General features: G+C 48.6%; 1 protein-coding gene across 1 annotated transcript in view; it reads right to left on the minus strand.

Annotated features, from left to right (window-relative positions):
* Positions 1-17627, minus strand: part of SNTA1 (syntrophin alpha 1) — a 29169-nt gene extending 11542 nt beyond the window's left edge. The window contains exons 1-2 of the mRNA XM_004746622.3: positions 17180-17627; positions 13923-14108 (exon numbers count right to left, since the gene is read on the minus strand). Of these exons, the coding sequence (XP_004746679.1) occupies positions 13923-14108; positions 17180-17489 (496 nt within the window). The 5' untranslated portion in view covers positions 17490-17627. The remainder of the gene's footprint in view (positions 1-13922; positions 14109-17179) is intronic.
* Between the last annotated feature and the right edge of the window lie 2340 nt (positions 17628-19967).

Genomic DNA, 19967 nt, shown 5'->3' on the forward strand with positions numbered 1-19967 from the left:
AATAAATAAAGCCTAACCAGTATGTTCTGCCTGTGATCAAACACACCAGGAAGGGGTGAGGACGCAGTTACTGGCCCGGCTCCCTGGAAAAGCCAGATAAGAAGCTATTTCTATCACAGAAGACTGTCCCTCAGGCTCAGACAGGATCCAAGGCAAACATCAGTGAAAGTGAGAGGAAGTTACAAACCCTACTAGGGTTGGAAGAGCAATTAAGCTGAAAACAAGAGCAGGTTTTCTTGAAAGAATTAAGTCTAGGTCTGAAGTTTGGGAACTAGGACTAAAAATGACTCAATGACTCATCCTCATCATTGCAGCAATGACTTATCCCAGAACTGACTATTGGATTATGTCTCAAGGGGCAATGGAGGTGGGACATATTACAGCCTAACTAATAGTCAAACCATTCCCCCCCACTTTTCTCATTGCTAACAGAATCCTGAGCCCCACAGATTTGGCTTCTTCCCAAACAAGGAAGAAAATCATGGTTGGTCAAAGCTAACCATGATCCTTCCATCCCTCTTCCTTGTGATTGGTTTAGAAAGGGGCAGATGATACAATTCTGGCCAATGAGAACTGAAGGAAAGTACACTCCCTTCCCTTTCTCTCCTCTCTCTAGCCTTTATAAGTTGCTGGGAGGGGGTTGGTCCTAGAGCAATGATAGTCACTTTTTGAGCACAAGGACTCAACACATTGAGGATGGTGAGGCCTTAAACTAATATACCATGTAGCCATGCTGCTTTTAGGTTTTCTGAGGAAAACTCATTTCCTTCACTGTCTAAACCCCTTTGAATTGAGTTCCTGTTACTTGCAGACAAAAGCTTCCGGATTAATACAGCCTCCCCACTCCCCACCCCCCACCCTGTATGGGGAGGGGAGATTCAACTGATACATCCCCCTGCTGTCACTGGCCACACCGCTCCCCTGCACAAAGTCCTGCTCTGGCTCCCCTGTACCTTTCATCAAAATCCAAGGCTCTCTAGGACCTAAGCCCTGCCTACCTTTCTGGTTTCACCTCCTGCTACATCCCTAATCTCACCCTCTAGTCTAATGATCCTGGCCTCTTCAGGATGCATGCCAACATCCATGCTCTCCTGTTTCCCCTGGCTTATAGAACCATGCCCATGCCGCCTGGAAGAAAAACCACACTTCCCAGGCTCCTTTGCAGCTAGGTGTGGTCACATGACTAAGTTCTAACCAAGTAAGTAGAAGTGTTTAGACCTTTGGGATGGTCCAAACTTGCACTCTTTTGAAAATGTTCTCTCTGCACAGAATGCTCATAGTACACAGTTTTTTGGGGTTTCTTTTAAGATTTTATTTAGTTATTTGAGAGACAAGAGTGTGTGTGTGCACATGCATGTGTGCGCATGTCCTAGATGGGGGGGCAGCTGAGGGTGAGGGAGAAAGAATTTCAAGCAGATTCTGTGCTGAGGGTGGAGCCTGACACAGGACTCGATCTCACCAGTCTTGAGATAATGACCTGACCAAAATTAAGAGTTAGACGCCTAACTGACTGAGCCACCCAGGCACCTCAGTATATAGCTCAGATTTACAAATCTTGGATTTGTATTCCAGCTCCAGTGCTGTCTAGCTATGTGACCAAGGACAAGGAAATTCACTGGCCTGGGCCTTGTTCTGCAAGTCAATAAAAGAGGAATAACAATATCTCCCCCAGAGAGATGTAGAATTAAATAAGATGATATAAACCATGTGGCAGAGGTAAGGGACTCAAGAAATATGAGTTTCTTACCTACCAGCCACCCCTGCCCTTCTTAGAACTCTGCTGAGACTTCGTATGCTGGGGGTCTCTCTCACCAAAATGGGAGCTCCTAGAGGACGGAAAATAGACTGGAGCTGAACCAGGAGTCAGTGTTCTGTAAATGAAGAAATGAATGCCAAGGTATGACAGGTTCATTCAAGGGAGAGAAGGTGCCACAGCCCAGCCCAGTTCCATTACCCCTCTAGGAAGCCTTCCCAGATGCCCATTCTGGATCCACTACACCCATCACTTCTGCAGTCTCCTACACCCCACTCTCCTATGTATGTGTGTGTGGAAGTCTGTGTCCCCCAATAGGCTGGGAGCTCTGTGAGGGCATGGACCTCATCTGACTCATCTCTGTGTCCCTAGAATCCAGCAGGGATCTCCTATGCTACATGCTTGGCAAATGAACATTTGTCAACTTTGGAAGCCAGAGAAACCACTTAGAGCCCCTGCTCACCCAGGCTGTCCCAGAACTGGGTCCTCCTTCTCCTTTCCCACAGAAACTTACTATAAATGGACAGCACACAAGCCGATGCCCAAAACAGGGCTTGGGTTTCACAAACCAATTGGCTTGTCCCAGAGTGGGGGTGGGGTTCAGGGGGCCCCAGAATGTGGCCATAAATAGCCCAGCTCAGAGGCCTCCTCCCTGCTCTGATTTCTGCCTGAGTCACCCGCCCAGGCAGGGTGGGGCTAGCCAAAGGCAGTGGCCTGAGGGCTGACGGCCCTGTGGTCAGCATTCTTGAGACTCCAAAGATAAGCCCAGCTGGTCCACACCCTCCCCAGCCAAGCCCCTGACCCAGGAGCCTGGTGAATCAGTGATACTTGGATCCATCCTCCTCAGGGAAGCTAAGACACACAAACATAGGGCACCCTGACCCTTCCAGAGGCCCCGTTCCCTTATAGCTCTGCCAAGAAGAGACAGGACCCAGGCCTGGCCCCAAGGATCCAGGAAAAAGACTCCCCCAGGAACACAAGGAACTGAAACAGGGCAGGATCATTCACCTGGCCCAGGAAAACTGGGAGGAGCAAATGTGCTGCAGAGAGAAGGGGACACATCCATTTTAGCTCAACCAGTATCCCCAGTACTTATCCCAGTGTTCACTAATGCTTGTGACTGAACGTCCTGGCTTTGAGTCTTGAGTAAAGCCCATCCGCTAAGCTCAAGCTATCCCTTGTCTGTTCAGTGGGCACTCACCTACTTGGCCCTGGCCAAAATCAAGTGATCTAAGATCCAATTGTTTACTAGGCTAGAGACTCTCTCCTCCAGCCAAAATGTCGGTTCCATGAGAGCAGGGACTTGCTTTCTTATGCACTAGGGTACCCCAGAATCTAGTATAGTACCTGACATATATACTAGGTAATCAGTAAGTATGAAATTTGTTCAATGAATGAATTTAGACAGACCTGGGGCTTCTCATTTTGGAGAGTGTGGGCTCTGGAGTGAGGCAGGTTTGGGTGTAACTTCTTTGCTCGGTGACCTTGGACAAGTGACTTGACATCTGTGACTTCTGTGACCCTCTATTTCCTCATCTTTAAAGATTTATTTTATTTTATTTTATTTTATTAGAGAGAATGAGAGAGAGACATCACGTGCAAGGAGGGTGGAGGGGAGGAGAAGGAGGGAAAGAGGAGGAGGAGAGAGAGACTCTCAAGCAGCCTCTGTGCTGAGCCCAGAGAACAACACGGGGCTTGATCCCATGACCCTGAGATCATGACCTGAGCAGAAATCAAGAGTCAGCTGCTTAACCTACTGAGCCATCCAGGTGCCCCAATTTCTCCATCATTATAATGGGAGTAAAATAGATCCATTTCTTGGGGCACCTGGGTGGCTCAGTGGGTTAAAGCCTCTGCCTTCAGCTCAGGTCATGATCCCAGGGTCCTGGAATCGAGCCCCGCATCGGGCTTTCTGCTCCGTGGATAAGCCTGCTTCCTCCTCTCTCTCTGTCAAATAAATAAATAAAATCTTTAAAATAGATCCATTTCTCAATACCAGTAAAGACTCAATACCAGTAAAGCACTTTGCCCTGCCTAGCAAAGACCAAGTCTTCAATAAACTGCCTTGTGGCTATTTTTTGCTGCTGTTCTTAGTATGACTATCTAATGGGATAGGCCCAGGAAACAGTGATAGGCAAAGTTTTCAGTCCAGGTCCTGTCTCCAGTTCTCTGGCTTTGGCAGTCCCAAGGTTTCTCTGCCTCATTTTCCTTGCCTGTATGATGGGCATGGATGCGCCAGCTCTCTGAGTAGGTATTGTGAAGACTCATGTTGAGGCTGCCCACCTGCTTGCCAAGGATGGTCTGGAGAGGATGTGGGATTCTAAAGGCTCTGGAAGGGGCGACCTTTTAGGTTCTGCTGGTCTAGCAAGGCTGGGTTATAAATAGTTCCCAGCCCCTGGCAGGCCCTGCATCAGGCCTGACCAACAGAGCCTGCATTGCCACACTCTGCGGCATGACAATCTCACTTTACCACACCCTCGAGCAGTACAACAGATGCCATCTGTCAAGATCCTAAAGGCAAGTGAACCCTTTGACCTCACAACACCCTGTGCAGGAACCTCGCTTCAGATAAATGCTCACAGGTCCACAGAGAGCTCACGGCACCATTGTCTATAATGCAAAAGGCTAAGAACAACTTGAATGTCCACGAGTAGGGGCTGCTAAGTATGAGATGGGAGCTCTCTGACTAGCAGACCACTCAGTCTTGTTCAGAGCTATGTCCATAGCACCAACATCAAGTCCTAGTGCAGAGCAGGGCATCAGTAAATACTTGTTAAATAAATATACAAATCCCAATAAAGAGATACTATACTACCACTAAAAGTAATGAGACAGGGGCACCTGGGTGGCTCAGTGGATTAAGCCTCTGCCTTCAGCTCAGGTCATGATCCCAGGGTCCTGAGATCGAGCCCAGCATCAGGCTCTCTGCTCTGTGGGAAGCCTGCTTCCTCCTCTCTCTCTGCCTGCCTCTCACTGACTTGTGATCGCTGTCTGTCAAATAAATAAATAAAATAAATCTTAAAAAATAATAATAATAATGAGACAGTTACATGCACTAAGTTGGAAATTGGTCCTCAACTTGCTAAATGATCAAAACAAAAATGGAAACTTTCTGAAAGTGTAAAAATATCAACTGCAATTATCTCTAGAAGAAGATAATTGCTTGGGACACCTGAGTGGCTCAGTCGGTTAAGTGTCTGACTTCAACTCAGGTCACGATCTCAGGGTCCTGGGATAGAGCTCCATATTGGGCTCCCTGCTCAGCAGGAAGCCAGCTTCTCCCTCTCCCTCTGTGCTTCCCCCCACCCCACTTGTGCACTCTATCTGTCTCAAATAAATAAAATCTTAAAAAAAAAGAAGAGGGAGCGCCTGGGTGGCTCAGTCGGTTGAGCGTCTGCCTTCAGCTCGGGTCATGATCCCGGGGTCCTGGGATCGAGTCCCGCATTGGGCTCCCTGCTCAGTGGGGAGCATGCTTCCCCCTCTCCCTTGGCCTACCTCTCTGCCCACCTGTGCTCTTTCTCCCTCTGTCAAATAAATAAATAAAATCTTTAAAAAAAAAAGAAGAAGAAGAAGATGATGAAGAAGATAATTGCTTTACATTCTCCTCAGGTTTTTTATATTTTACTTTTCTACATCTTTTAAAAATCTACTTTTCTTTCAAAAATATAGCACCGTATGGGAGCTACAGGCAACTGATGAATCACTTAAATTCTACCTCTGAAACTAATAATACACTGTATGTTAACTAAATTGAATTTAAATGAAAATTTAAATATCTATATATATACTATATATATATATACATGTATCAGCACATTCCAAACCATGTAAGACAGGATCCGGAGATGAAGCTCTTGTCACCTCAATAAGCAAAGGACTCCAGGACCTTAGTACTGGGAGGAAGTCATGCTTACTGAGAGCCCACCATAGAATGAGCGCCAAGCCTGACTTTCACACACATCTTCACCTAATGGCAATAGTTCAATAAAGGTCCCTGTCCTTATGTAACAGTTGGATACATTGAATAAATAGTCTCACAGGGGTGACATGACTTGCAATGCATCATAAATACTTAAAAACATGAGTTCTTATATCTAACAGATACGAGCCCAAATCCATTTCTGCCACTGTGTAACCCTGGGAAAACAGCAAAACCTCTCTGAGTTTCAGTGCTCTCATCCGCACCATGGGACAAATAACAAGCCTAAGTTACAGAGGTGGTTTTGAGGGTTCAGTGAGAAAACATATGGAAGGCACCTAGCACGGTGCCCAGCATATTGCTGGTGGCTCAATAAACAGCAGACACCACCATCACCATCATTATCGTCATTTTTTCTTCCACCACCATTGGCAGCCAGGCTCACACAGCTAATGGAGGCCAGAACGTGTCTCCAGAGACCCCACAGGCATTTTAATCAAGATCCAGGGAACAAAGGGCACCTGGGCAGGTCAGTCATCGGGCATCTGCCTTAGGCTCAGGATCACAGTGTCCTGGGATTGAGCCCCGCATCGTGCTCCCTGCTCTGTGGCAAGCCTGCTTTCCCTCTCCTAGTCCTCCTGTTTGTGTTCCCTCTCTCGCTGTGTCTCTCTCTGCCAAATAAATAAATAAAATCTTATTAAAAAATTTAAAAAAATAAATGTTTCCTTGAGAACAACAGGTCTAGTGGCCATGGAAGGACTAGATGGGGGCTCCACTCAGAAGTCCCTCAGGTGTCTCAGGGGCACGGCATCATGTGGCTAAGCCAAGCAGGGTAGCTTCAGATTAGCTGCATCCGTGACTCGGTCTCTCCTTTGACAGCCTCTCCTTTAACAGCTGTGATATTAAGCTAGACTTTGGGCAGGACACCTGGCAGCGCCCATCTCCCAGGGAAGGAGCCGGCAGGAGTCCCAAGGACTCACCATGGATATTCTCAGGACTTCAACAAGCCCGGCCTGAGCTCTAAGCCCCATCTGAAACAATTAGGAAAGCCAACCGCAATTGACAAGGTTCTGGTAAAGCAGAAAGGGTCAGAGATGTACCCCAGGGACAGATCCCTACTGACCAGAAGCTAATTCGTGCCGCTGGGCTCAGTGCCAGGTGCAGGGCTCTGAGACAAACTGCACAGGAGTCTTGCCCTGAAAGACCTTCAGGTTCACTGGAGGAAATAACACTGAGGGCTTGCTGGGGACATAAAGATGAGAGAGGCTGACATTTCACTGAATGCTTACATGTGAAAGACATTGTGCTCTGTACTTCAAATGCATGGTCCCGCCCTTAAAAAGAACAAATAAACTAAATAATCGAATACCTACTAGGAGCACTGGCCTTGGTGTGTTTTAGTTTTTAATCTTGCAAATAACCATGCAAGGTATGTGTTACCCAAGGCTGAAGCAACAGTGGCCTCAGCAACCAGACAGACCTCAGTTTGAATTCAGTCGATTTACTAATCGTATGACCCGAAGGAAGTTATTTATGCTCAGCAAACCTCAGCAACCTTGTCTGTAAAATGGGGCTTACAGAAATGCTATCATTCTATGCTGCTTTTTTTTTTTTAAGATTTATTTATTTTAGAGAGAGAGAGGGAGAGAGCAGTGGGAGAGGAAAAGAGAGAATCCACAAGCACACTGTGCTGAATGCAGAGCCTGACACAGGGCTCCATCCCAGGACCCTGAGATCATGACCTGAGCCAAAATGAAGAGATGGACACTCTACTGACTGAGGTACCCACACCATACTGCCTTTTATCATGAATATTTATGGACATGCTACTCTATGAGTGTTGTCTTTTAAAAGTTTGATCATGGGGTGCCCAGGTGGCTTGGATGGTTGGGTGTCTGCCTTTGGCTTAGGTCGTGAACCCAGGGTCCTGGGATCAAGCCCCACATCTGGCTCCCAGCTGGCTCAGCAAGCCCCACATTGGGCTTCCAGCTGGCTCAGCGGGGAGCCTGCTTCTCCCTCTCCCTCTGCCTCTCCCCCTGCTTGTGTGCTTTCTCTGTCTCTCTCTCTCTCTCTCAAATGAATAAATAAAATCTTTAAAAAAAAAAAAAAGTTTGATCTTTATGTGGGATGTACCTTCTCTATTTTGTATAAAGTATTGAAACTGACTTTTATTATCCTTTAGTATTATTAGTATTTAAAGATTTTTGTTTTTAACTAATTCTTCACCCAATGTGGGGCTCAAACTCACAACCCCAAGATCAAGAGTAACATGCACAGGGCACCTGGTGGCTCAGTCAGTTAAGTGTCAGACTCTTGGTTTGGGCTCAGGTCATGCTCTCAGGGTTGTGAGATTAAGCCCCACCACAGGCTCTGGGCTCTGAGTGGAGTAGGCTTAAGACTTTTTCCCTCTCTTTCTGCCCCTCCCCCTGCTCACACCCCTCCTCTCTCTCTCTCTCTCTCTCTCTCTTTCTCTCTCTCAAATAAAAAAAATAAATCTTTTTTTTAAGATTTTTTTTTTTAAAGATTTTATTTATTTGACAGAGAGAGATCACAAGTAGGCAGAGGCAGGCAGAGAGAGAGGAAGTGAAGCAGGATCCCCACCAAGGAGAGAGCCCGATGCGGGGCTCGATCCCAGGACTCTGGGATCATGACCTGAGCTGAAAGCAGAGGCTTTAACCCACTGAGCCACTCAGGCGCCCCTTTTTTTAAGATTTTATTTATTTATTTGACAGACAGCAAGAGAAGGAACACAAGCAGGGAGAGTGGGAGAGGGAGAAGCAAGCCTCCCGCCAAGCAGGGAGCCCGACATGGGGCTCCATCCCAGGATTCTGGGATCATGAACTGAAATGAAGGCAGATGCCCAACGACTGAGCCACCCAGGTGCCTCAATAAATCTTTGAAAAAAAAAAAGAGTGATTGGGTACCTGGGTGGCTCAGTCAATTAGGTGCCTGCCTTTGGCTCAGGTCATGATCCTGCGGTCCTGGGATAGAGCCCCAGTTAGGGCTCCCTGAGGAGCCTGCCTCTCCCTCTCCCTCTGCCCCCCCACCCCTGCTTGTACTCATGCGCCTTCTCTCCTTCTCATATAAATAAAAGCTTTAAAAAAAGAAAGAAAAGAAAAAAAGAGTGACATGCTTTACCAACAGAGCCAGCCAGGTGCCTCTGTCCTTTAGTATTATTTTTTAATGCATCACAGGCTCTCTGTTGTCCCTATCTTGCCAGCCACAATGGGGGTGGAGCGGGTGGAGGGGGTGGACAGCATTTGGCTGTCTCTTGATTTTCCCCCAGGCCTGGTCTCCAAGGGCCTAAGCTGGCCCTGGCTCCAGGTCTGCACACAATGGGCCTCTCTAAGCAGCAGACAGAGGCGTTTTGGCTGCCAGCTTGGGCCCAGACTCTGATCACAAACACATCCCTGTGGCTGAGAACAAGCTGAAAACATTTGTGCAAACCCCTGACCTAGCAGAGGAAAGGGCCTACAAGGCAGGCCAGGGTTAATGAGGCCCAGCTGAACCCCTGACTTAGGCCAGGGAAGTAGGCTGCCACCCAGAGTTAGCTAGTGACATCTGTCCTTCTAGAATGCTCTCAGGGGGCTCAATACCCACTGAGCCCCAGGCCTCAGGAATGATGTCCAGTTGCCCTGCCAGGTTCACATCCACAGGACAGGCCATCTTTCCATGCCCCCTGGATCTGGCCTCAGGAGTGGGATGGGGGTGGGGAATTTTGAACAATGTGGCTAGAATTGGCCTCCAAGGAGGAACTGAGGCCCAGAGAGTCCTGAGTCCAGACAGCTGAAGCTGCCAGATCCTTAGCGTCCCCACAAGCTCCCCCATATCTCAAGAACAACCACATCCCAACATCTCAGCTCCCTCAAATCCTCCAGGCTCCTCAGGTCACTTTGGCAATTCAAAGACTCCGATCCCAAGGCCTGTCCCTGGCTGAACTGGGTGGAATTACCCTTCCCCAAGGCTGCTGGGCTCCGAAAGTAGCTTGAAAGAGACTCAACAAGAAAAGGCTGGAAAAAACTTACAAGAAGGCCACACCTCCACACTCCTCCTCCTATCCAAGCCTGCTTAGGACAAACCACCACCATCCCCTTCGTCTATGGTCCCAGCTTCCTCACTGCCATTCTGTATCTATTTCTGCCTCCTTCAAACCAGGCCGATGCTGCTAAAACCCAGATATGCCCATGTGCTGCACCCCCTCTAATGGCTCTCTGTTTTCCTCCGGGGGAAGTCCAAATGCCTTTAGCCTGGCATTCAAGGCCCTAAAGGCTCTCAGTCTGGACAACCTCCTCTTTCTCTACTCCCTCACGCCCTCGGCTCAGATATACCTAATTAGTTCACAGGCAGTTCCCCAGCTAAGTCAAGTCATTTCACCCCCTTGAGGTCCTGCTCACAGAGCTTCCCTGCCTGGAATGTCCTTTCCCCACCCCATACCCACATCTGCTTGTTGTTCATAAAGTGCCAGCATCCCGCCTCCAGGAAGCCTTTCCTGCCTATCCAGAGAGAAGTAACCCCTGCCTCCTCGCATCCCTGGACAGATCCCACTTCAGCACCTATGACACATCTGTAATCTGGTAGTTTCACTCAGCTGTTCCCCCCAACCCCTGCCACTAGACTGAGATTCCCCTCAAAACCACTGAGCAGAGCAGTATAAAGAAGGAGGAAAAAGAAAGCAGAGAGCACTCGCATCCAAAAGGGAGGAATAATATGGGAAGATTATAAACAAATCTATTTTGCCAAATTTTTAGTTGTCAAATTTATAATAAGGGTGCCTGGGTGGCTCAGTAGGTTAAAGCCTCTGCCTTCGGCTCAGGTCATGATCCCAGGGTCCTGGGATCGAGCCCCACATCAGGCTCTCTGCTCAGCGAGGAGCCTGCTTCCCTTCCTCTTTCTGCCTGCCTCTCTGTCTACTTGTGATCTCTGTCTGTCAAATAAGTAAATAAAATCTTTAAAAAAAAAAAAAAAAAAACCACTGAGCAGAGCAGTATAAAGGAGGAAGAAAAAGAAAGCAGAGAGCACTTGCATCCAAAAGGGAGGAATAATATGGGAAGATTATAAACAAATCTATTTTGCCAAATTTTTAGTTGTCAAATTTATAATAAAGGGCACCTGGGTGGCTCAGTGGGTTAAGCTTCTGCCTTCAGCTCTGGTCATGATTTCAGGGTCCTGGGATTGAGTCCCACATCAGGCTCTCTGCTTGGCAGGGAGCCTGCTTCCTCCTCTCTCTGTCTCTGCCTGCCTCTCTGCCTACTTGTGATCTCTCTCTGTCAAATAAATAAATAAAATCTTTTTAAAAATTTTATAATAAAATAAATGTGTTAACTTAGATGAAATGGACAAATTCTTTAAAAAGACATAAACCAGGGGTGCCTGGGTGGCTCACTGGGTTAAAGCTTCTGCCTTTGGCTCAAGTCATGATCCCAGGGTCCTGGGATCGAGCCCCGCTTCGGGCTTTCTGCTCAGCAGGGAATCTGCTTCCCTTCCTCTCTCTGCCTGCCTATTTGTGATCTCTGTCAAATAAATAAATAAAATCTTTAAAAATAAATAAATCTTAAAAAAAAAAAAAAAGAAACCTTTCTATAAAGATGACTTCCTTGGAGAATGCTACCAAACATTCCAGAAGGAAATAATACCAATTCTAAATAAATGTGATAGGAGGAGGGTAAGTTACTAATATTTATTGAGTGCCTACCGTGTGTCACATCCTATTTTGGGCAAGAGATAGGCCAGGTTCCAGCCAGAGACTGGGGGCAAGTTTTGCCAAGGAAAGATCTCACCCTAGGAAAAGTCTCAGAAAATGTAATGGCTACAGACCCTCAATCCTAGAGCAGTACACATGTTATTTCTATTCCTTACTGTACCCATGATAGACATGGCTAATCACTTCCAGCTCCTTTCTGCTGAGCCCAGACAAGACTTCCCAGTCCTTCCAGATACATGTCTCCCAGTATCCACCAGGAAAGATGACACTGAAGATGAAAGCGATTGATCATCTCTCATCTAGTCCAATCCCAACTGCTAGGGAAGCTGAGGGCCAGAGAAGGCAAGGGTCTTACCCAAGGCCAGAAATTGATCACAGAGCAGACAGAGTTTAGAAACTAATTTTTAGGGCGCCTGGGTGGCTCAGTGGGTTAAAGCCGCTGCCTTCGGCTCAGGTCATGGTCTCAGGGTCCTGGGATCGAGTCCCATATCGGGCTCTCTGCTCAGCAGGGAGCCTGCTTCTCTCTCTCTCTCTCTCTGCCTGCCTCTCCATCTACTTGTGATCTCTCTCTGTCAAATAAATAAATAAAATCTTTTAAAAAAAAAGAAAAAGAAAAAGAAACTGATTTTTAAATAGTTTGTATGAACAAGACAGTGTTTACATTTTATCTCCTCCACAAGATGATGAGCTCCTTCAGGAGAGGGCCTGGGTCAGATTTAGCTTCTGACCCAATGCTCTGTACACCAGGTACATAGCAGGTGTCTGTAAGTGTTTCTTGGCTTAGTAAGGAAGAAATGGAGTACCAGAATGATACAGAAGGCTTGGGTATTAGCTCCTGAAGCCAAGAGTTGCCTCAAGCTTCCAACACTCAAAGATGTTATTTTTTCAGAATGACCCACGCTGAGAACTCAGATAGAGAGACATTCTCCATCTGAAGATGAGAGGGGGAGGAGGACCTCCGTGTAGATTAGGAATGTGTCTACAGTAGAAATCTTACCACCTCCAGATTAAACTTTCAAATAGCAGAAACTAAGAGATCTTCTCAAGTCAACCCAAATATGACATTTTGATGAGTTTCAGCTGCATTACTGGCTATAAATACCAAAGTAATGAGGCATAGTGTAGGGAGAGTCTCTTTTATCTCTATCATTTATCAGTGATCTTGTTATTTAACTTTGCTGTTAAAATATGACTGTTACACTTAAGCTTCAAGGACCAAGAACACAGAGTTGACTTTTTTTTTTAAGTGTATCCTTAGGGGCGCCTGGGTGGCTCAGTTGGTTGAGCAGCTGCCTTCGGCTCGGGTCATGATCCTGGAGTTCCAGATCAAGTCCCGCATCGGGGTCCCTCCTCACGGGGGAGTCTGCTTCTCCCTCTGACCCTCCCCATCTCATGCTCACTCTCTCATTCTCTCTCTGTCAAATAAATGAATAAATAAAATCTTTTAAAAAAATAGAGATCTATCCACTTAGAAAAAAAAAAAGTATATACTTTAAAAATGCACCAGTGGCACTTAAAGACATACACTGAAAATGTAAAAATAAAACAAAACTGAGAGAGAACCAAGGTCAGGGCCACGAGCATGCCAAAGATCCCCCAGAGCCTGTTTGTTTCTGTGGCCTCTTAGAGACCTGTTTGGGGACACAAAGGCAATCTATGAGGATCCAGGCCTGGGGCTCAGCTCAGCAGCTTCGCTGGCCATGGCATTCTCCATCAGCCCCCGCCATCTCCCTGTGCCTGTTCTGGGCCAAGAGCCAAACACACATTCCTCAGGCCCCCACAGCTTCCGGAATTGACAGAGGGGAGTTTGAAGAAAGGGCTAAGCAAAGCAGAAACCTCCTGAGAGAGATGGCAAAAGGCAGATATGGGACAGCCACAGCAAGAGGCTTATCGCAACCAATGGGGAAACCGAGGCTCAAAGAAGGCAATCTCATCCAAGACCACACAGTGCAAGGATAGCAGAGGGGAACCACCAACGTCCTCCCTTCAAGACTCTTCTCTGATCCTTCCTGGAAGGATCTGACGTTCTGCAACATAAAGGCCAAGTCTTCTCCCAAGGGAGCATGGGTCCCAGGGTTTCAGGGTCCCTGTAGCTGGAAGCTCTCCAGTTCCCTCAAGAGAGAATATTAGCTGCCCCTTCCTCAGTCCCTCCCTGCTCCTCTCTTTCCCTGATTCACTCACAGGGTGGCAGATCCTACCAGGTCTGTTTTGCCCTGATCACACAACCCAGCAAGACAGAAGTTACCTCCCTGTTCTACAGATGAGGAACCCAAAGCTCAGGGAAATGAAATGACTTGCCCAAGTCTACAGAGCTAGGGAATGAAAGAGAAGAAAGGAAAACTAAGTCTGTCTGTCTCTGTGTCAGCTTTCCCACCACCACCCCAATTCTGTGTCAAGGCGGGTCCCCGAGTTCTGTTTCCACCCGGCCCACCTCCCAGCCCCCACTGCTGGGCGGGGGCCACTTGAAGCCTGGGGTAAGCAGAGGAAAGAATAACACCCTTGGAAAAAAAAAAAAAAAGAATAACACCCTTGGGGTCCCCAGTGCTTACCCTCCAGCACCACCTCTTTGCCTGTCTTCTTCAGGACCTGTACCGCCTCATCATGGGTAGCAGAGGAGAGGTCTTCCCCATTCACAGACAAGATGGCATCCCCCACGAAGAGGGCCTCAGTCTGGTCAGCTGCCAGGCCCTTGAAGATCTTGGAAATGAGAATAGGCATCTTGTTCTCCCGGCCCCCTGCACAGGCACAAAAAGAGGAAGAAACTGAGGCAGACACTTGAATGCTTGAGAGTACATGAAGGCAAAATTATTTCTGAAGGCCTACCATGGTGCCCAGCCCAGTGCCAGGAGAGCAGGGATGAAAGAGGAAAGAGGATCTCAGAAATGAGTCTTAGGATTCTAGGACACTAATAAATCATGTTCTAAATTCATAATGTAGTTTGGTCACTGGATCTTTGGCTAAACACTTTGGGTGTTCATCCGTGTTTGAACAACTTACAAGTGCTTCAGTCACTTTTTCTTAAATATTTTGTATTTTAGGCAACTTTCCCACAATGGGGTAACCCACTGATACCCTTTATCCTGGAGTAAAGATAGAAGTCCGTTATTGCAATGCCCCCCACCCAAGGATCTCTTCAGCAATTGGAAAGCTTTACAGTCCAGGACCCAGCTGAAAATCAAGGCCTGAAAGTCTAGATTTCAAAAGCCTATCCAAATTGCATCTCTGATACAAAAAAAAAGCTAGTACATCTTACTGAATCACTTTATTGCTAAGTGCTAAGCTCTTGAATATCCTTTTAAAATATGAAATAGACATAATAATTCGCATTAGTTTCATATACTAAGGGCCAAGCACCATGCTAAATGCTCTCAATGTTGTCTCACTGTATATTCACAACATCCCAATCACATATGCATGCTCAGTCTCCTATCAGGAAAAATGAAGTGCGGAGAGAAGCCCCTTGCCCAAGGTCATTCAGCTAGCTTGTGGCAGGAAAGCAGCATTTGGACCTAGGTCTCCCGGCTCCAGAAGCAACACTCTTAACCCTATGCTTGACTGTAACTAAGGCTCTCAGATACCACATTACTGGTCGAACCCAGATTACTAAAGATGAGGAACTAGTAGTCCATAAAGAGGAGGTCATTATTTCAAGGTCACACAACAAACTGGTGGCAAAGGTCAGACTGGAACACCTCCCCTGGCCCCCCCACGGGCCCAACAGTTTGCTCACCGCAACACACAGGATTTAAGCCTAGAAAGGAATGGGTTACTTTCTCTCTCTCTCTCTCTCTTTTTTAAGATTTTATTTACTTATTTGAACAGAGCAAGAGAGGGAGAAAGAGCATAAGCAGGGGGAGGGGTAGAGAGAGAGGGAGTAGCAGGCTCTCCACTGAGCAGGGAGCCTGATGCGGGGCTCCACCCCGGAACCTAAGATCATGACCTCTGCTGAAGGCAGACACTTAACCCACTGAGCCACCTAGGTGCCCCAGGGAATGGGTTTCTATTTATATCTGCTCTCTCCCACCAGAAATTAGGGACTTCAGTTCAGTTTGAAGCTATGATCATTCCAGGTTGCCTCAGCTGGGCTGGACCCTCAGAGGGCGGTCACCATGGAAACAAGAGCCCAGGCTTTATCCAAGAAGAACAGAATGGAGCTGGTACTTCCCCTGACCCCTCCTAAAAGTACCTTCACTCCCAACTGGCAGTATGGAGCTAAGGAGTAACTTTATGCGACCTTGGAAAGTCTGTCTCCTCTCCAAGTCTCAGCTTGTCCATCTATAAAATGGAACTCTATATTAACTCTAAGTTCCTTTCTGCTTTAACACATTGAGTGTATAATTTCTGGATTGATCTGCTGCCCTCTCCCATTCTGGAGTTTAGGGACGAGACTGGTGTCCATTCTCTGTCTTCCCCCTTTCTCCCTTTTCGATTCCTTTGGTCGGCTATCTGGGAATGTGCCCTTCTATGGGGAAGAACCAAATCCGTGGCTACTCTCTAAAGGTCTGATAATCGAGGTTGAAATCTCAGCACTGTCGTTCACTGTTTGAGCCTGGGAAAATGGTTTTATTTTTCTGAGTTTCGGTTTTTCCACCTGCAAAATGGATATTATGCTCCCCACTTTTTACCACTTGTTGCCTGGATGAAATGGATCATAAGCCTAGAGCACCAGACACAGCATTCAGCACACAGTGGTGGCTCAGTTCTCACCATCCCTACCCTCTCACCCAGGCCAAAGGCTCTGGAGACACCAATGAATAGACCCAGCACTGGGGAGAGAGAAGAGTGCATATCCAAGGTGATACCAGAGCTCACATCCTTTCCCAAGGCAGACAGCACCCCGAGAAGCAGATGGGTAGGCATAGTGAACCCAGCTGCTGGGAGTATACGGGGATTTTAAGCACTGTGGTTAGTTGCTTTGGGAGTCTCTCCTGGCCTCCTTTTTTCCTCTCATCTAACAGCAACAATTAACCAAGCACCTACTGTGTGTTTGCAGGGTGAGTACTTCAGACTCCAGTTCTCACAGAAACCTTACAACTCTATCATCAGCCTCAACATACAGTGAGGAAACTAGAGTCCAGAGACGGGAAGTGATTTGTCTAAGTTCACACAGATCCAGGACTCAAACACAATCCCCGTGCTTCCTAAAGAAATCGCTCAGTATTGGGGGCTGAGATTTCTCAGAGAGGAGTAACAACTCTGTGTGCTCTCCTCTCAATTATGTGCAAGGTGATGATGGCCAGATCAGGAAATTCAAGCCCAGGACCCTCTGCCTAAATACACAGGGTCCTGGGTCCTCAGATTTCTAGGTCCTTCCTGGACCCCTGTCTGTGAACCCAGCCTGTGCCTCTACCCAAGCCTCCAAACCTGGGCTCCCAACTTCAAGCCTTACCCCTCCCCTCCACCTTGGTTGTGTCTCAGGGACTTCCTCCTTCCTGCCCAGTAGCTTCCCAGGCCTCAATCCCTTTTCTCCATCCTTTGCTCTCCTACCGTCCCTCTTGTCCTTGATGTCCACGCAACTCTGACATCTCAATGCCTCCTCACAGAACTCCCCACCCACCTGTCCTTGCTGCGCCCCCACCCGCTCTACCTGTGCCTTCAGACTTAGGCCTCCGTCTCCCGAAAACCCTCCGACCTTGGTGCTCCCGATGTCCTCGGTCCCTCTGTCCCCTCGGACACCCTCCCTGACCCTAGACAGAAGTCTTCCAACTCCGCGTCCTCCGTAGGCTGCCAGGCTCCGCGACCCCTGCGCCCTCGGCGGCCCCACAGACACCGCGACCCCCATGCCCTCGGTGCCCCCGGCGCCCACCTTTGATGCTGATGCCCAGCCCGCCGGCGTCGGCCTTGCGCACCGTCACGCGGCGCCGCTGGAGCAGCAGAGCCTCAGGCAGCTGCGGGGGCGCAGCGCCAGGCTCGGCGGCGCCGTTGAGCTGCGCGGGCTCCGGCTCCCGCGGGGCGCCAGGCTCCGGGCCGATCTCGCCGTCGGCGGGGCTCACGGTCAGAGCGTCCTCCGCCAGACTGAGCAGCACCCGCTGCCACCGCTCGCCGCCGGCCCCCGAGCCAGCCCCGGCACGGAGTTCCAGCAGCCCGGTGCGCGGGGAGCGTCTGCCTGACGCCATCTTCGCCTCCGAGCCCCCGGGCCGCCGCGCTCGCCCTGCCCCGCAGTGCCCGGCCGGCTCCGACCAAGCGCCCAGGGCAGAGGGCAGCGGGGGCCCGACTGGGCCAGCCGCTACTACCCCGGGCCGCTGGGGGTGGAGCCTCGGGGGCGGGGCTGTCCAGGGGGTGTGGCTACGGAGAGGGGCGGGGTCGCAGGCAAACTGTGGATGCGACGCCGCGGTGCCCAGGACCTGAAGGATGCCGCTTAAGAGTACTTAAGGGTTGCGGGCGTTGTGGGTAGGAGGTAGGGGTCAAGAGATAAAGAGAGAGGCGGGTAAGTGAGGAGCTGGGCGGGGCCATAAAGGGGCGGGGCTTCGCATCGGAAGCAGGTTCCTGCGACAGAGCCTCTGAGCTCCCAAGGCCGTCGAGGGCAGGCACCGTAGCTCACAGGCGTAGGAGCCCAGGAGAAAGGGAATCATGGATCCTGGTGCAAGGCTTTGGGCGTCGGGGCAGAGCTTTGTATAGCGGAGAGCTGCCCTCCAGGGACAGGACTTGTGTAGATACCGAGCCCCCAGGGACTTCGCAGGCGGGGTTTGGAAGGAGCGGGTTTCCCGAGGTGGGGCCGAGCCTTGGGTCCGTGGGCGTGGCTTATCTGGGGGCGTGGCTTCTAACGCTGAAAGGTCCCGCCCACCAAGATGGGCACGCTACGAGCTGTTAAAGGCTTGGGGGCGGGTGGACACGGTCCTCACCTCGAAATTGGATGGGAGTTTAAGCGATTAACCACCTGTTCTGTTAACAGTCGAACAGAGAAAAGCCTGAAGTCCCATACTCTCAGAGAGACCTGGCTGAAGGAGAGCCCAGAGCTCCTGGTGTAAGGAAAGAGAACTGGAAGGTGGGGCTCTGGGTGTCACTCTGTTACCCCCTTGTCGACCCTGATTCCATCACTTCACTTCTCTTGGCTTCAATTTCCTTATCTATGAAATGGGGATGGCAAGAATCGCTACCTCACAGGGTTTGTGTCAGGATTAAATCGTGAAAATACATTTTATGAGACTGACTTGTGCTGCCTACTGCGCTAAGAGGGCGGCTTGTGAAAATGCATTTTAAACTGTGACCCCTGTGCAATCAGTATGATTGCTTTTATTTATTTATTTTTAAAGATTTTATGTATTTATTTGACAGAGAGTGTGCACCAGCAGGGGGAGGAGTGGAGGGAGAGGGAGAAGCAGGCTCCCCGCTGGGGCTCCATCCCAGGACCCCTGGAACACGATCTGAGCCACCCAGGCACCCCTAGTCGCTTTTATTTATTGAATGCTTACTATTGGCCAGGACTAGATCTGAGGATGTCCCTGTTTTATCTTTTAGCCTTGTGGAGTAGCTGCAGTTCACAGCACTCCCATTATACAGTTGGGAAAACTTGGATTTAGAAGGTCGAATTGACCCATCACACATTTGTGAGTAGGACAGAGTGTGGACTCAAAACGAGTCTTGTTTGACACCAGTGCCTAGGCACTGAACCACTGCCAGACAGCTGCCAAATACAAAATTGAGGTGGGATCATTACCAGAAAAATCTCACCAAATCGCACACTTCATCCAGCCTTCATATCTGCCCCTCCTTTCCAGCTCCCACTCCTAACAGGGATGTGTTAGGCAATAAATAGTTAGGACTACATCCCTATGTAGACTCCCTGTACCCTCAGGTAGAACAAGGGGAAAAGGAAACTCATAGGAAAGCAGGTACATATACCAATTGTCCACAGCAAACTTAAGTTTGCAAATAACTAGAGACCAGCCCAACTGTCCAACTGCAAGGGAATGACTCCACTCTATACCAGGAAAAATCCACTGAGGCCACATACATAATACGTATATTACATACACATGTACATATAATACACAGATGCCATTTATTCAGCTTGCTATACATTGGTACACGAGCTGGCTGATTTACAGACATTGTCATTTAAACCCCACACACCCTGCACAGCCTATTATTCCCATTTTACAGATGGGGAAATTGAGTCAGCACTAGTAAGAACCAACTTCTATTCTAACCTGGCTCTGTCTGGTTTCCAAGCCCATTCACTCCTACTCCTTCCTGAAGCCCACCTAGCAGCAAAGGATGAGTTTGTAATTAATTAAGTCAGCAATACATATTGAATATCCCCTCTATGCCAGACACAGTGCTAGGTAGACAAGCACTAGGTTACAACAAGATAGTTGTAAACAAGATGGATGGGAGCTCACCTCACAGGACACACAGCCCACTGAGAGGCAGGATCCCCATGGTGGTTAAGAAGATGGGTTTTGTATCCTGATTTTCTGTGTTCAAATGCTCACTGTGCCCTTTCTTCCCACCACCCCATCTTAACTGAGATGTAACTGACACATTACACTAGGCCATTTTCTATCTCTGTGGTTCTGGGTGACTTATTTAACACTCTAAGCTTTCCATTTCACAATCAATAAAATGAGATTATTGAAATTACCATCCCTGGG

This window comes from Mustela putorius, unplaced genomic scaffold (genome assembly GCF_011764305.1).
Source record: "Mustela putorius furo isolate JIRA1106 unplaced genomic scaffold, ASM1176430v1.1 tig00000743_pilon_pilon_pilon, whole genome shotgun sequence".
NCBI lineage: Eukaryota > Metazoa > Chordata > Mammalia > Carnivora > Mustelidae > Mustela > Mustela putorius.